The 12,072-nt window shown below is 54.4% G+C and overlaps 2 protein-coding genes across 2 annotated transcripts; one reads left to right on the top strand and one right to left on the bottom strand.

The window, feature by feature from the left end:
• Nucleotides 1-3,927: 3,927 nt before the first annotated feature.
• On the top strand, nucleotides 3,928-5,402 carry J7T54_004363 (uncharacterized protein; the record flags this gene model as incomplete). Its single annotated transcript, XM_051504272.1, has 2 exons — nucleotides 3,928-3,989; nucleotides 4,130-5,402. The coding sequence occupies 2 exons, from the start codon at nucleotides 3,928-3,930 to the stop codon at nucleotides 5,400-5,402; spliced, it is 1,335 nt and encodes a 444-aa protein (XP_051364192.1).
• A 215-nt stretch (nucleotides 5,403-5,617) lies between these two features.
• On the bottom strand, nucleotides 5,618-9,550 carry J7T54_004364 (DNA repair protein RAD50; the record flags this gene model as incomplete). Its single annotated transcript, XM_051504273.1, has 1 exon — nucleotides 5,618-9,550. The coding sequence occupies one exon, from the start codon at nucleotides 9,548-9,550 to the stop codon at nucleotides 5,618-5,620; it is 3,933 nt and encodes a 1,310-aa protein (XP_051364193.1).
• Between the last annotated feature and the right edge of the window lie 2,522 nt (nucleotides 9,551-12,072).

The raw sequence follows: 12,072 nt of genomic DNA on the forward strand, positions 1-12,072 counted from the left end.
GAGAAAAGATGGGTTGGCTACTGCCATTGGCCAACCAGGACGAATCGTCGACGAGTCGAATGGACAAGCAACTGCTATCGCATGCAGGTACTTGCAGAGAAGTGGTTGGTTGCGCCACTGCTGCTGCATCGTGTGCCCCTCCAACACCTGATGGCGCTCGATTGCTGCCTACTTTCAGGCCAGCGTGGGGAGGACGTGGCCCGAGGCTGAACCAAACAAGACCATGCCGACATGCTGCGCGCACAGCTGGTCTGCTCTCTAAAAGTATTCGCTCGTGGAATCACAATGCCAAGCCACACCATCGCAATACATGCGAGATTGTAATTATGTCGAGGTCTCAAAGGAGGGGGAGGCCAAAGGCCCCGACCCTCAGTCTGCCGATCGTGATGCACATTGCATGAAGCCAAGTCGTAGCCTCAGTGAACATGGTATCTCCTAGACACAGCGCACAGTCGAGAGGCTTCAGTCCATATTCAATAGTAGTCGCTGGCACCATGCGACGTCGAGCTGCGGTGATTGTCATTATCAAGGATGGCAACGATAATGTCGAACACGCGGCACGCCAGCCATGCGGGGTTGAGCTAAGTAGGCGTTCGACGGGATCAGAAGGGCTGTGCGTGAGCGGCCCAGGGATGAACCCTGGGTGGCGTATTCATCTCAGCCAAGATAGTCTGCTGCCTCCGAATGGACATTGTCAGTCTATCGATCGAGCACTGTGAGTAGCGTTTAGGGCGGTGTTGGATGCATCGTCATAGGTGTTACCAGGCATGTCTTGCTCATGCTTGCAGATGATGATGTGACGCGGGTGGAGCATGCCACTTGAGCTGGGAGCTTGCCAGCGGCTCTTTATTAACAAGCAGGGTGCGGAAGTAGACGTTCTGAGACATTGAAGTACTTACATGATGGTCTGTCTACTACTTTGGCGTTGTGAGATGCAGCTAACGAATGCACTGCAGATTATTGCAATACGACCATGCCTTGACTTGTTGATGACTCCATGTTGTTTGTGGTGCAGCCTGGTGCTGTGCTCATTGGCACTGCTGGTGGTGGGGGCAGCGTTGTCGGTCGACGGTGCCATGCCATTAGTGGTGGGCTGGGCTGCTGCTGCTGTTGGTCGCGACGTGCTTGCGGGTTTTCTTGCAGTTATTACCTTACAGCAGACATAATGGAGCGATGAAAAATTTCCTTCGGAGCGCATACCCTTAATGTAGCTGACTTCATGCAGAGTGAAAACGTTGATGACGGAGATAGGCCAGACGCATTATGGCTGAAGTCCATGATGGCTAGCAAACTGGTTGCAACTGCCGTTCGACTGTGACTGTGACTGGAGCCTGGATCGAAGACTGACATTGTCATTCTAGTACTGTAGGTACCTTGGAGAAGGAACAATCAGTCATATCACTTATTATTGCCTTAGGTACCTTAGGTAAGGTACTGCTACCTTATGCATCTTATCGTCAGGGCGTCCCAATCTTTGCTGCCGTGGTTCACTTGCGCAGCTGCCCAGAGATCAACACCTATAGCGCGATTTGCGTCGCAATATGCGACTGGAGCCTCCCATGTCGAGGGCACGATGAGATCGACTAATGTTGCCGCCATTTTTAGCATTGCGTGTCGAATATGATTTCATCCCACCGTCCATGGTCCCATGCAACACATAGCCTGCCCATCCGTGCATGCGTTGTAGCGGGTCGAGGGGCAGGCCGCAGGCCTTGTGTGAAGGCGGCAGCCGTTCGACAGCTTCACTCCAGAACCCAGCTTCTCTGGCGCTAAAGCAGTGATCTTGAAGGGTCTCTGCCGTATGAACCAATGGAGATGGTGGACAAATGCTGCATCTGTGACTGCTTGATTCATCGACGGACATTTTCCTCACCTCAAGCTACATTCGGCGCAGATCGCCGGGCCCTCTACGTGTAGTTCTGGAGCTTGCGGGACAGCGGCTCAACCCTAGTTGGCCGGATGATCGACAATGGCCGTCCCGGTGTGCGCACAGGGCACAACTTAATCACCATCTAGCTTTAGTAGTCAAGGCACCTCATGGACTATAGTAAACGAACTAATGGCTTGGGCTTTGCCTCGCACGTTAGGTGATCGGACGGCATCTGGACGACAAGGACTGGAGTTTCCCGACGCATGCGAATATTCCATTCCGCACCTCCGGTCTCAAACTGTGTGTGGAATAGGGCCCTGCGTCCTTCCTGGGGTTGGACGGTTGAAGTTGAACCCCACGGACCTAAACCAGACAAGGATGTCCCGTCCCGTCCAATAACTTACCTTAGCCAGCCGTCCTCAAGCTTCACCCACGACCTCAATACCTCCATCTGCAACGGATGCAAGACTTATCATCTCGGCTATTCTCAACAAATCCAGAAAGCAAGTTCAGCGACAAGGCATCGTGATTCTGTTCGACTTCGCACCGTTCAGCGGCCGATGCCTCCAAATATTCCTACCCATTACCCCTGCGTAATACCAATCCGCAGGATCTCGGTGGGCTCACTCACCTGCCTGAAACGACAGCACCCGACTGCTAAACACCAAAGTCACGGCCAAGTCTGGTCGTTCCGCGCGCTGGGTTCTCAATGCAAATGACACGTATCGTGAACTCGTGGGGAGTGCCGAGTGTCCCGCCCTACATGGGACTGAGGAGCGTTCCTCCACCTCGGTGAGCGGCGGCGATTCGTCGCTGTTCCGCGTCACACGTGGATGGGCAGGCCTCCCAACGCTCAAAGTCCCTCAATCCAAGAACCACGGGCCACGGCCTAGAAACTCGGCTGCTGCACGGCCATTTGAACAGACAATCAGTCGGGAAGTGCAATCTCCGGGGATTTCGAAACCCTGTAAGCGTTCACAGCTGTAAAGCACATACCTACATGGAAACGCAAGCACATGTCAACCGCGGATGCAGGATTCTGCGTCCGCCACTTGCAGTATCCGTGATAAAGCTTACTGTGTCGGCAGTGGTGCCCGTGCGTGCTTGCGTGCTCCTCATCTGCCTGCTTCCGAGAATTAACTCACGGCTCGCCATTCCGAGGGTTTTCATGCAACTCTCGTCAAGCACCTCCGAGGTGCAAACGCCAATGCAGGTCTTTGCGATATCATCTTGGCTTATCGATTCAGGAGCTCTGCCCTAGTAACTTCATCGCGGGCTTAATTTGGCCTCCCTATACTCCTAGATACGACATGCCGTTTTAGTAGAATGGCTGCGCGTTCGAGACGCCCGAAATACACTTGTGCACGCCACGTAGGTCAGTGCAACACTCCTACCCTAGAAACACCAGCCGCAAGAATATCGGTGGACATACACTCATTGGGCAACGTCCGAAATGGCCGGAGACCTTCCGCACTCGCGACATGATTATATCCCGGAGGTCCCCAGGGCGGAAAACGTGCTGTGCTTGCTTGGAATCATTTGGGAAGGCCTTGGAAGCGTAGAGTGTAAAATGACATACTGCACGACCATCTCCATGCTGCAGCCACGATATATCGCTACTGGTCTTCAGAATGACGGTAGTGTCTAGAAACCTTGCAGGCATGATTGTTTTTGTTTTTGCACAAGATCTGGCCATGCGGTCAGTTCCAGGTATTGCTCATGTTGAGATGGCCTATTTGGTGCGTTTGAATTGTGTTTACTTTGGGGGTTAAGGGGCTGCGTGGCAAATGAACTCGTATACTTTCTAAATACCTGCCACAGGTTTTCTAGGCTCTCCGGCCTTTGGCAATGACTCGTAATACCTGATGACCAGGAGGAGCTATAGTTCAGTAGAGCCACAGAGGTCAAATCATCCCTCCGTTTCCCAACTGACAATCATGCAGCTATCCGACCGTGGGCCCGCTTAAGTGCAACCCCACATCGGGACGCATCGCATCTTCAACACGCGACTGCTCGACCCAGCCTCACTCCAATTCAACATCGGGGTCCTTGCCAAAATGGATGTGGAAAGCGACAATGAGCTACTCACCAAGGTCGCCGCCGACGGCACACTGGATTCGTGAGACCTTGACGACCTCCCAACCACCTAAAGTCATCGATCGCTGATAGGAAATAGAGGCACTTGGCCGGAGCTTCTTGCGGACATCCTCGCACGCTTAGACAAGGTATAGCCGTTCTTCCCTCCCCCATCGGAGATAGACAAGTTTCTGAGCAGGAACAGATTGCTCGCGAAGAGTTCTCGATACCGACCCTTCCGCATCCGAAACCCGCCGCCCTCCCGCCCACCGATTCCCAGGGGCGCCTCGCCTCTCCCATGCCATCCTCGCCACTGGCCTCCCAAGGCACGGACATCGCAACAAAAGGCTCACCTGAACCACCTGCGAAGCAACAGGTTCTGCAACCGGGCGAGCTTCCCACTCAGCTCGATAACATGCTCAAGCACATCACTGCCCATTTGCAATCCTTCACGACGTCGCCGCCCCATACGATACAACGGCTCGCCGAGTTGGTATTGCGCCCTCGCGCACACTACAGAGCCTTGAGCTCCTATCTACACGCAGTAGACAGGGTAGTGGGAGTCACGTCCGGCGCGAACCAGTACCCTCTCCCACTGCCCGATATGGCTGGCACCAGTGGCGCAGAGAGCGTGACATGGGGCAACCCGACGACGGCGGCCGCGAGCTTGGGGAGTGATGAAGCCCTCGGCGGAGCGCTGTTGACGCCCATCCCGTGGGTGAAGTCCAATCAAACACAGCAGCAACAGCCCACGGAGACGGAGGCGCGAGGCGGTACGGGTGCCACGATTCACAGCGAGAGTACAGAGACAATCGATGGCCCGAACGGCATGGGCAGCATCGAGACAGTCAGTGTCAGCGTTAACGGGGTACACTCGACTGGTCACGCGCGGGCGATTACGCAAGGTGAGCTTTTGCGTCAAGAGCAGCGGGCTGGTGTAATACCAATGAGTCAACTCCACCGGGGTACAAGGAGGGCGCAACAGGCTGCGGTCAGCGAGCAGGACGAGGGCAGCGGCGGCGGCGATGAGGACAATGGCGAGGAGCAGCCCACTGACGAGGATGCGAAGAAGGACACTGACGAGAACGCGGCGCCCACCGAGGACGGGGACGAAGAAACACCGCATGCTAGAGGGCCTGAGGAAATTGGCGTCAACGACACGGGCCCGCAGGGTGTGAGCACGAGCTACATAGGGGAGGACGGGCTGCAGATGCAAGGGATCGATGTGGAATCTGCAGTGGGCCGAAGACATGCCGAGGACGATGCACCAGAGCAACCAGCGGCCGAACGAGCCGCGAGCCCAACAACATCCGAAGTATCAGGGACGAAGCGGGAGGCCGAGGACGAGCCACAAGAGCCGAAATCCCCAAAGAAATTGAAGGACGGCGATGATCACGAGAAGGGGGAGAAAGAAGGGGAGGCTAAGGATGCTGATTCCATGGATACGGAGAAATAAGTGAGTATGCATTGTAGGAGTGGTTTTGTTTTGATACCAGGCGCACCGGGACGGACGCATCACCCCTTTCACGACAAAGCAGTAGAGAGTCAGTATTAATGAGTTTGCCTTAGAAAAAGAAAACATGCCTCCAGTACATTATGCTCGCTAGTCCCATTAAACGCCGGCCGTGCGCGCTCTCCTATGCTCAAGTGATGGTGGTACATGGTCATTTATCAGAAGATCTTGGTGATACTTTCCCGCGAGATCACACTCTTTTGCTGGCCATCCCGCTTCACGCGGAAGAAGCTATCGCAAAAATCGCTGCAGCGCATGTGGCGCAGGAACTCTTCGTCGTGGGTGATGACGATGAGCTGAAAGTTGCTCTGCGCCTGACGCTGCTGAATCAGCTGGTGCAGGCTTTCCGCGAGGGACTTGATGTTGTCTCTGTCGAGGTTCGTCGTGGGTTCGTCGAGCGCGATGAGGCCGCAGTTCACGCCAAAGGATTCGGCGAGGGCCAAACGAATGATGATGCTCGCCAGGACCTTTTGACCAGCCGAGCACCGACCGCGCATGTCCATCTCCGTATCTTGTTTGACCATGCAGAGGCGGTAGTTGTAGCTTCTCTTGCCAGTCGAGGACTCATTGTCGGATCGGATAAGAATGGTGTCAATATCGGTCCCTTGGTATGTCTTCTGCCATAGTTCGCCAGCAATCCGGTTCACCTCGGACATCTTCATGGAGTGGAACTGCATGACGGCCTTATCCACAGCCGAAGAGCACTGTGCCAGGTCCTCAATCGCGGCTTTCGTTGTCTCAACCCGAATGTGCGATTCGCGGTACTTGGACTTGGCGTCTTTGTAGTCCATCTCCCATTCTTGGAGTAGACGGTCAAGCTCTTCATCCTTGGTCTTCATGCTGCCCATGACGGAACCGCGCTCCGCGAAGAGGCGATTTGAGTGGTTTTCGAGTTGCCGCGCCTCGCCAACGAGACGATCATGGTCCTCGTGGGCGTTGCGGTCCTGAAGCTCCTCGATATCTTGACGGAGAGCGTCGAGCATGCGCAAATGCTTGCGGTAGTTGAGGTTGTCGTTGATGTTCTTTCTTTTGCGGTCACCGCTGTCAAGATCCTCCTTGAGCTTGTTGGCCCGCTTTGTTATATCATCGACCTCCTTTTTGGTGTTGTTGATGGCCTTCTCCAAGCTCGCAATGGCGCGCTGGTTGGATGCGAGGTTTGACGGACCGCCCCGGTCAACGTAGTCTTGAATATCATTGTCGACCATCTTGATCTCGTATATCGAGTTGGAGATTTCGTCTCTCTCCGAAGCAATACCCTGCTCCTTGGATCGCATCCGCGTTATCGCCTGATCCCGCGCGGCCTTGGCTTCTGTAATCTCAGGCTCAATGGTTTCCAGCTCCCCATCCACTCTCTGGATGGTTTCTCTCTGCTGTGCGTTATCTTCCTTGAGTGACTGGATTTGTGTTTGTAGGCTGGTCTTCTTCTCCAGCTGGCCCGAGGCGGAGCTGATCTTGTTGCGCAGCTCGCTTCTTTCGAGCTCCCAAGCGCTGATCTGATCTTTACCACGCTGCTTGTCGGCTGAAAGCTTGGCAATCCTGGTCTTCACAACTCGGAGTTGTTCGCCGACGCTAGCTTGAAGTTCGTGCAGTTCTTCAGCGCTTCGGGTTACGCCACCAGAAGCCTGTTGCGACTGGATACGGTCCACTTGGGCTTCAGAGTCCTTGATGTCCTTGAATGCTTGAGAGATGCTCTGTACTGTTTTTGCCAGGTCACTGATGTCGCTGTGTTTTTCGTCTTCAGTTGTAACCAAGGCATCCTTATCCTCAAGTTGCCGCTCCAAAGCGTCGAAGTCGCTTTGCAACTTCTGGCATTCGTCTTGCAATTTGGGTAGCTCGTCCTTTAGTCTTTGGTACGTCTCGTAGTCAGTCCGCACGGCACGCAGCTTGGCGAGAGCTTCCTCCGATTGCTGCAGGTCTTTCTCTGCATCTTCCTTCGCAGTCGGGGACGTCTGCTTCATGATCTTCTCCTTCAACTTCTGCATTTCCACACGCTCGCGCGCAGCATCAAACCCTCTGTCACAGAGATGGCACTTCTTGCTGCGCTCCAATGACTTGAGACATTTTTCGTAGAACTTGATCAAATTCTCCAGCAGAGAAATGTCCGACTTGAACGTCTCGACAGCCTCCTCCTCGGTCTCCAACGCCTTGGTGTACCCGTCAATGTCCGGCTGCTCGTCGCCCAGAGCGTCCTCCATTGCAGCCAAGACTCTTTTTTGGCACTGGACACCTTCTGCCTTGTTTCTCGCCGCAGCTTCTTTGGCGATTTTGAGGGAATAGTCGGACTTTTGCAGCTTTTCCCGCGCTGTCTCCCGGGTCTTGCGTGCGATCTCGACTTGTTTCGATTGACGGTCGGACACAATCTGAAACTTGCCGTCCAACGTCTCGGGCTCCCAGTCTCCCCCAACCGCAGCATCCAGCCTCGACCGCCAGGTCTTAGTGATGGTTTCCAGCTTTCGCTTGCGGTCTGACAGCTCTTTTTTGCGAAAGTCGAGTTGAGCTCTTTCTGAAGCGAGACGTGTGGACTCGACGAGCTCGCGCCCCAATTTCTCGCTGTCGTTCTCCAAGCTCCACAGCTTATTGTTTTCTTCGGCTAGCTGGCCATCCCAGCTAGCCTGTTCGAATTCACTTTGTGCTCGTTGCAGCCGGCTGCCGATCTCATCTAGTTGCCCATCGAGGATAGCCTTTGCGACCTCATCGACGTCGATTCTGCTCGCCTCCAAGCTCAGAACGTGGATTCTCTTCTCGATGGCACCCATCCGCTGCTTGGAGGAAACTCGGTCTTGGGTTCTGGCAGCTTTGCGTCCTTCGAGCTGCGTGATGACTGCAGTGAATTGGTCAGTCTCGCCTTGGTTCGCCCTTTGCAACCGGTCGAGATCACGCTTCTTCTCAGAAAGGAGGTCTTGCAATCGCTCGTTGAATGCCGCTATTTGCTGATCGGTGAGTTGACCATCAAAGCCGCGAAAACTATACTTTTCCGCTGTTTGCTGCACCATTTCAGTGCGCGTCTTGAGCTGGCGCTCGTATTTGTCCTTGTCTGACTGATGTTTTCCCTGTTCCGACAGCTTGGTGTTGAGGTCGCGCTGGGCTGTGGCAAGTTCCTTCTGGAGCTCTCCATACTGGGCTCTGTTTTGGTCGACCTCCTCACGACATTGATCCATACGTGCCTGATACTGGGAAAGCTGTTCCTCTAGAGCTGAGTCGGCGTCGTGAAGCTCGTCAATAGTCTGTCGCAATTCACTGACGGCGTCCTGTCGGTACTCTAGCTGCTCCTTTTTGTTGCTGAGATTCTGTACGATTTGGAGGTAGCTATTCGCTTGAATTTGTTTCTCGCTGATCTTCTTTTGCGTCTCCTCCATCTCAGCCGTCAAAGCCTCGCACTTTTCCCGCGCTGCTTCAATTTCGCCCTGGAGGCCCGTCATGCGCTTCTCCGCCCGCTCACCTCGGTCTTTGTTGACTTTGTTGTGGCCCTCGTCCGATTGCAGTTTCCCTAGCTGCTCGACCTGTTTCTTGCGCAAGATTTTGAGATTCTCAATCGCCTTGGTGTACTTGAGTGCTTCAAATATCTCATCGAATCGCTTTTTTAGGGCTGCAGGCTCACTCAAGGGCCACATGGACTCCTCTTGATGGCAAAAGATGACAGCATCGAGAATTGCGGGCGAAACGCCGAGGCGTTCGGGTATCAGCTCGTCGAGCTGAGCAACTCGTGTGGAGGTGGTCAAGCGTTCGCCATTGTTCATGACCACCAGGGAGCAGTCGAGCGTCTTCTGGGATCGCGTGGTCTTTTTGGCCGTGAGCTGTAAGCTCCTAGTCGCAACGTGCTGCTTGTCGTTGATCGATCGGAATTGGAGCTTGACTTGGGCCATGACTTCCTTCTCGCCACAGAGCTTGGGGTCGTGGATGAAGGCGCCGCCTTTGCTATTTGGCGGCAACTCGCCAGTTGTGGCATATTTGAGGCATTCGATGATGGTGGTTTTCCCAGAACCATTGTACCCAACGATGAGGGTCAGTGGTGTGTAGAATTGGATGGCCTCCCGGACATTGGGGCTAAAGGAGCGAACACCGGATATGGAGAGCTTGTCGATCTTGGACATGATGTCGACTGCTGCCTCGCAACAGGTCTGGGCCTGGTCGACGCTGGATGGAGCTTTGGTTGTTCACGGTCGCAATTTGGGCACAGCAGGCAGAGGCCGTGACGCGCCCTGGGCGACAAGTGGCGCGCACGCGCGAAGCGCGCAGTCACGTGGTGCCGAGAGCCAAAGTCATCTACCAGGTAACAGGACTAGGTATCTTGGCCATACTTGCAAAGGCAATCTGCATTCCACGCAGCACCAACTTTTTGGCCTTTTCGCAGATATGCTCTGACGAATAGATATGGTATGTTGCGCGATGGCGCTGCACACTCAACCAAACCCAGCGGGAAGGATACACCGACTCACCGAGTGCATGTCCACGATCCACTCCACGTACTCGCACAAGACTTCACTGCACCTTGAGGCCAAGTCTGATATCTTCATTTCTGATTAATCATTTGGAGAGCGCATGCTTCCTATCACGGGCTAGTGTCAAGGAATCCTCGGGGACGCTAGGTGAGTTTCGCAAGATAGAGTTATGATAGCCAGACAGGACGTGGTAATGCCATTTCGCTATCAGAGGGCGTGAGATGGGCAGTCGGTCATAACGCTACGGGTGACGTCGAAGCTTGCTCTGGGGACTGCGATTACACGTACGTAAGCTTGCCGATATGGTCGGCCGCCGGCGCTGCCATCGTGTGATTCGATGCCACTGTGATGCGACCCTCCAGCTAGGACTTTTGACTCAGGTCGCTAGGTTTGTCTCGCTGCGGCAAATGCTCACCGAAAAGATATTACTAGCCGGGCGCCTATGGCCATACCGTCACTATTCTTAACTGATTACTATCATGGTCCTGCAGCAGGATAGGCGCAACGGGGTGCTTGATGGCTAGGCACATTGGTCTCTTCAGCCCGCAGCCAGTCAGTCTATGCTTCCGCCATTATCTGGGCTTTGAGTAACACACAACTAGCAATAGCACAGCAGGTCAATTGAATCATCATGATGTTTGGGGTCACTGATATACCCATATCCAACGTATGTATGCCGAGAGGTCCTGTCGCTGAGGGGTTGTCTTGTCAGTAGCAATTGGGTCGGTGACGACAAGCGAATACCGGTCGTTGTGTACTTTCGCCCTTTGTTGAGGGATGTATGTACATATCTTCGCGAGTGGTACTCATACTTTTCCAGGTCTTACAGATTAAATCTTCTATTTGACAGTTGCTTCAATGACGACTTTTAGGTTAGTTACCTCGTCTGGTGGCGCGACAGTTTGCAACCTGGGAATTTCGAGGTGAGCCCAAGTAGCCCGCCAAGTAGCCCGCCAACCAAGCAGTTGATATTTATGAGCGGTCCCATCGTGTACAGAGTAGTACGTATTGAATTATGCTCGCTGTTTGTCATTCATGGCGAAGGTGCCTTGTCAAATGGAGATGGGGCGGTCGAGAGGTTTGGGGGAGGATTCATACTCAAATCCAGTCAGCTTGCGAAAAGTGAAAACCCACCCTCTCTCGCCCCCTCACTGCAGGGCCCTGGCGGGTGGCGGATTGGCTTTCCTTGGCTAGCGATAAAGTACCCAGTGAATGAAGTGTTGCGGCGTTGCCGCTGGCGCGGAAAGGCTACCTAACAAAGCTTCGCATTGGCGCAAGCTGCATGTGTGGCCTCCGCCGCGACGGAGCGTCTGGTCCGGGCCCCAACGGCCTTGGAGACCACCGCCACCCATCCCAAGTGCCTGCAGCCTACCTGCCGCCTGCGCCATTGAAGAGACTGTGATTACGTTGGATGGAGTCGGGCAGGCAAATTCTGCTGTTCCGTTTCCGTACATGGAGAGATCAGCGCCAACAGGTCAGGTGGATAATCGGGGTCCAGTCGACAGGATGTTGCGCCACCACAAATTTGCTCGCCTCTGGTCGGATCCGTGACCCGCGACGGCGCAACATGGTATTCTTGAAGGGCCGCCAGGAAATCCCATGTCTGTGACGTCTCTTTCCAACTTATCCTCTCCCATCCTACTCCACTTGCTGCTACCCAGTTCCTGCTGCTGCTGCCCTGAGTCCCTGACGACTCACGACTGTGAACTTGCATCAACCCACGCTGCGGAAAACTTGCTACCGTGCACACGAATACCGCCTTTCCTTTTGTCTGCATGCTTGCCCGACCCTTTGGAGTATTTTCTGTCTGAGACCTGAATCATCATCCTCCTCGCTGGTCAATCGCAGCCCGACCAGCCGCCCCTCCCCCGTTTCTCTGACGTCGACGTCTTGGAGGGTGCAAGTCAACCACCACGCGCTCGCGCTCACATACATCTATACTCGCAACTCACTTGCCCATTCGTCAATCGCAGCCTGCGCGTCACCATTCGAACTGCTGCAAGCCATTCGACGCCGTGCGAATCTCATCCGCGTCGAGTGCCACCCAATCGTGCAAGAGCTCCAAAAGGCCTTGGTTCGACCTGAGACGCCACGACTGCTCTTGTCGCCGGCAATCGTGGTCTTAGGCTCTAGAGTGGTGTAGAAGTGGCTAGCTCACCAATGCAATTACTAGA

Source organism: Emericellopsis cladophorae (assembly GCF_022114955.1).
Source record: "Emericellopsis cladophorae strain MUM 19.33 chromosome Unknown NODE_8_length_656085_cov_119_647849, whole genome shotgun sequence".
Classification (NCBI taxonomy): domain Eukaryota; kingdom Fungi; phylum Ascomycota; class Sordariomycetes; order Hypocreales; family Bionectriaceae; genus Emericellopsis; species Emericellopsis cladophorae.